Raw genomic sequence first — 5000 nt, forward strand, 5'->3', positions numbered from 1 at the left:
AAAAAAAAAAAAAAAAACCAAAAAAGAAAAAAAAAAAAAAAAAAAAAAAAAAGACGAAAAAAGATAAAATAAAAAATAAATGAAAGAATAAAAAGCTAGAAAGTATACAAATCCATCAACTCTTTCATTTCGACCTGACCATGACACTCCCAAACGGTTATTACTAACTCAACCACCATCAAACATCAATATCACTTACCCTCATTACGACCCTGTTCCCAAAGACCCTCATTATCCCTTAAAAAAAGCCCCGAACTCCTCAAAGCGGGACCTCAACACTAAACCCTTCTTCGCTCCTTCTGTCATACCAGGGCCTATGCCAGTTATGCGGAGACGGCAGCTGGTGTGCTCGCATGGGTATAGAAGCCGAGCAGTGGACGGGCGTGGGGCAGGCAGGTCGACGGCTGGAGCAGATGTATGTTACGACGACTAGGGAGTATCCTTATTGTTAAGGGTGTGTGTGAGATCGTGAGTCTGTGTGGGGTAAGAGTTTGTGTGTGTGTGTATGTGGGAAGAGTTTATGTGTGTGGTATGGGTTTGTGTGTGTGTGTGTGTGTGCGTGTGTGGTAAGAGTTTGTGTGTGTATGCATGTGGTAAGAATTTGTGTGTGTGTGTGTGGTAAGGGTTTGTGTGTGTATGTAGTAAGAGTTTGTGTGTATGTATGTAGTAAGAGTTTGTGTGTGTGTGTGTGTGTGTGTGTGTGTGTGTGTGTGTGTGTAGTGAGAGTTTATTTATGTTGGTAAGAAAGTATTCTTTGGATACTGTTATGATAAATTGTTATGTTGATTTTTGATAATAAATAGTTGACGGGTTGGTTGTTGTAAGGAGTAATTGGGCAAGTGTCCGAGGTTTTGTCTGAGAAACAACCAATCGGTGTAGTTACGAGTTTGTTGTTTTGTTGATATTTGTTGTGGATAAAGAGTGATTAAGGAAAATGCCCAAGGTTGTGACTGAGAGACAACTATGACAGTAATCTTAATCTATGACAGTGGATGGACGTCGCATAAAATTGTGGTGTCTGTCTGCAAATTTATTTATTCCTGCTTGTTGCTATGTTGTTAATGTATTTATTGTTTTGTATAGTATGCCAAATATTTATTCTCCCATTCCATGTACATAACTGAAATGCATAACCTCCGAATAGATGTCAGATAAATTATGTAATTTTAGTGTCTCGACCAGTTGACCATATTAAGTATTTCCAATTTGTGTTCAAATGATTACTGATAAAAGGAGGATAAATTATTTTTGCTTAAATTACAAAGATCTGTAGAGCGGTTTCCTCTCTTTTATGTATAAGAAAATTGGTTAACGTGATATGTTTGTCATATTTTTGCGTTTCACATTTTAAGGTGACATTCAGTCTCAGATGTACATGGAATTCTGATGTACAATAAACATGTACCTTCTTTTGTATATTTATATAATATTTTTATATAACTGAAAAATCAGTGTATTATTTATCCTCTTTCATAACTTTCTCACCATAAGCTTTTCTACTCAGAATAAATTCCAACTTATCACAGGGAATTTTTCAATGGTGTGTAATTTTAAAAGAGAACCAAAGTAGCGTTAAAACATTAAATCATATCACCTCTTAAAAGTCAGCTGTTGCAATGATTGCAATTAATCTCTCGATAATTATTTTGCGTAATCATACTGGAAGGTGTATCGACTGTCACGTGACTACCCGACTTATTTTTTGTACTCGTGTCATTAATTTTGGATGATTAATCACTGGGAGATCGGATAATTATATTGTATAATGAGCTGTCCATTATGGCAAACTAGATTTATGATTGCGTTATGTATTTATTTATACATAACTACATCACACGCACACACACACACACACACACACACACGCACACACACACACACACACACACACACACACACACACACACACACACACACACGCACACACGCAAACACACACGCACACACGCATACATAGACACCCACACCCACACCCACACGCACACACGCATACATACACTCACACACACAAGCACACACACACACACACACGCATACATAGACACCCACACCCACACCCACATGCACGCACACACGCATACATAGACACACACACAAGCACACACACACACACACACACACACACACACACACACACACACACACACACACACACACACACGCATACATAGACACTCACACACACAAGCAAATACACACATACACACACACACATACATACACACACACACGCATACATAGACACCCACACACACAAGCACATATACACACATACAAACAAACACATACTGTATCTAAAGAGTTTTTCCTCTGATTTGTAGACAGTGAAAAAAAGGAATAAAACATACAATAAAAAGACTTGCTAAGTTCTTTTAGTCTCTACTTCTCATATCAAATGAAGACAATTTATCTTCTAATAATACAAAATAACAAAAAATGAAAACGAAAAATCGCTGAAACAATTGACAACGTAATTCAATGATCAATGAAAAAATGGTTTCTCAATAGAATGGGAGATGATATGAATAGAATGATAACAGTTATACATGCAGTGGTTGCAATTTCAGATCCTGCATAAATGATTAGGATGATATGTAAGCGGAGATGATAACAGTGATGATAATGTTGAGAATCAAGCTAGGATACCTAATTTACTATTATCTTACACTAAGCTAATGCCAACATGAGTCTTTAAACCGAGGTCTCAATAAACACTTATTTAGACCTTGTGTATAATGATACTCTTACACTCACTAAGAGATATATTTTATACCTGTTGTCTTTGATTTAATGCCACTGTAATACTTTACGCTTTATGAACCGTATTCATGTTGGCAAATGTAGAAAGGTGTGAATGAGAATATCTTCACAATACAAGTGATTTCTTTGACCGGTTTAGAATAGATCTTCGTTAGAAATTAATGTATTTCTGACGAAGATGTATTCGAAACCGGTAAAATACATCTCTTGTATTGTGAAGATATTCGTTCTCATTCATACCTTTCTACATTTACGCTTCTTGTTAATGGGAGTTTGGCCTGTGTTCGTGATGACTTAAACTAACTGTCAGTTCAATATAAAACTGACCTAGGTTTAAATGTCATCGTGATTTGACCTTTATCGTCCAGGTTGGGACTCGATCTGTCATTATCTGAAGCACTAATAGCCAAGGCTTGTTATGCTGACCTGAATCAAGACTATTGTTAAAGTCAACTCTAAGGATAAAAATTTCATCATTACGGCAAAGGATGTGGATGCAATGTTAAATTCAGACCGGATTAAAACATGTGTAAATTTTGTAATAATCATAACAATATTTGCAATTCGGTTAATTTGGCAAAATTATAATTTATATTGCAGGTTTATGTACATTTTGTAGTGTAAGTTAAACATTGATTACCATGAAAGGGAAAACAAGACGATAAGATATGAACATAAACGTTACGTGTCGGAATCTTCACGAGTTCCTCTTCAGAACAATAATAAACCGAAATGGAGTCTTACGAAGAGTTCGAAATATAACGTTTATTTTCATATCTTATCGTGACTGTTTTCCCTTTCTGTGTTTGTGCTTGTGTTCATTGATTACTATTTGATCGACACTAAAGTCTGAGTTTGAGCATTATATTCGTATCTTATCCCGTAATGGTGACTGAGCCACATCTTCCACAAAGAGGTCTGTTCGTCGAGCCATTATGCCTAGATCTAATCTGCCTATGAATGCGACCTATGCCCTGGATTTTCTTAGACGTGGTTCTGGAGGTAAAGTAGCCCTGAGCCATGCCTTGAGCTAGTAGCCTCTGTCGCCGTTGTCTCTGACTAGTAGCCTTTGTCCTTATTGCATCTCCACCTAATGCCAACGCTATATTCTTTTCTTCTAGAATTCTTTGGAGACGATTCCAAGAGGAAGTCCTGCTAGTTACAACGAATCATCAATTTCTTCATTAATACTCTTCATACCACTTGGCACTCTTGGGATAACGGCACTCTGACCGTGCCTCCATTGGGCAATCTGGTGGCGGTGTCGGCTGGCCGCTGGCACCCACCTTGCGCAGATCGCCTTAGCTGTCTCCTGTTGGAAGAGAATTAACACCTTTTACAGTTTTTTCCCGTGGATGTTGTGACATTATTATATATAAAAAATATATTCACAAAATTTTGACGAAACTGGACTCACTTTCCAGGGAGAGATTTACGCGAAACTTGAGTGACTCTTCCACGATCGCCTTGAAGTGCCACTCATTTGAAGGAGATATTTGATAAGAAACTTAGAAGCCATTGAAGTTTCTTATCAAATATCTCCTTAAAATGAATGTACATTTACCTTCTTCAAAATCCCTCGAACTTACCGCTGACTACTCTTCTCTACGTTCTCCAGAGAGATTTTTGTTATCGTAACGCCATCATCACACGCGAGACCACAGTTGTGACCTGACCAGCCACCGTTCCAGGTCACCAAGATCTCCTTGCCCGCGCTCAGGTCCTGGTGGTCCTCCAGCACGAAGGTCAAGCTCTTATCAGTAGACTGGAGCTGCATTTGTCTGGAAGGAGAAACAGCTGATCGCAAAGTATAATAAGAAATACTTACGCGCCGTTTTGACCGTTATCCGTTATTTAACCGTTTTATCAGTTGATATTTCGGTCGTATATACAAAATAACATTTTTGACGTATATATATAAAAAATAAATAAATAAAAAAAATAAAAGTACACTTCACGATTTATAACAAAGCCACGAGTAAAGACAAGTTGGCCTGCCTTGGAGTTAGGTCAAAGGTCACGGCGCGTCCTCCCTGAGCGGCGAGTGTGGCGTTCAGACGTCCTTGGAGTGACCTTGTCGCGTCCTCCTGCCGCTCGAACTCCACCCGCAGCAGGTGGTGAAAAACTGGCAGAGAAATTGTATTATAAATGCTTGAATATAAATGATTAGATGGTCAGAGAAATTATTAAATTGGAGATAAACGTGTTGAAAATTGATGAACGTGGAAATGATGCAAGAT

At 38.1% G+C, this 5000-nt stretch overlaps 2 protein-coding genes across 5 annotated transcripts in view; one reads left to right on the forward strand and one right to left on the reverse strand.

Annotated features, from left to right (window-relative positions):
- Positions 1-544, forward strand: part of LOC138865852 (pancreatic triacylglycerol lipase-like) — an 18681-nt gene extending 18137 nt beyond the window's left edge. The window contains exon 7 of the mRNA XM_070137194.1: positions 312-544. Coding sequence (XP_069993295.1) covers positions 312-452 — 141 coding nt within the window. The 3' untranslated portion in view covers positions 453-544. The remainder of the gene's footprint in view (positions 1-311) is intronic.
- A 1812-nt stretch (positions 545-2356) lies between these two features.
- LOC138865699 (pancreatic lipase-related protein 2-like) overlaps positions 2357-5000 on the reverse strand; it is a 21775-nt gene continuing 19131 nt past the window's right edge. For 3 of the 4 annotated variants that reach the window (XM_070136941.1, XM_070136942.1, XM_070136940.1), the window contains exons 9-11: positions 4759-4885; positions 4350-4541; positions 2357-4072 (exon numbers count right to left, since the gene is read on the reverse strand). In XM_070136941.1, the coding sequence (XP_069993042.1) occupies positions 3955-4072; positions 4350-4541; positions 4759-4885 (437 nt within the window). In that variant the 3' untranslated portion in view covers positions 2357-3954. The remainder of the gene's footprint in view (positions 4073-4349; positions 4542-4758; positions 4886-5000) is intronic. The other variant, XR_011399459.1, reaches the window with a different exon arrangement.

The sequence above is a fragment of the Penaeus vannamei genome, chromosome 22, assembly GCF_042767895.1.
Source record: "Penaeus vannamei isolate JL-2024 chromosome 22, ASM4276789v1, whole genome shotgun sequence".
NCBI lineage: Eukaryota > Metazoa > Arthropoda > Malacostraca > Decapoda > Penaeidae > Penaeus > Penaeus vannamei.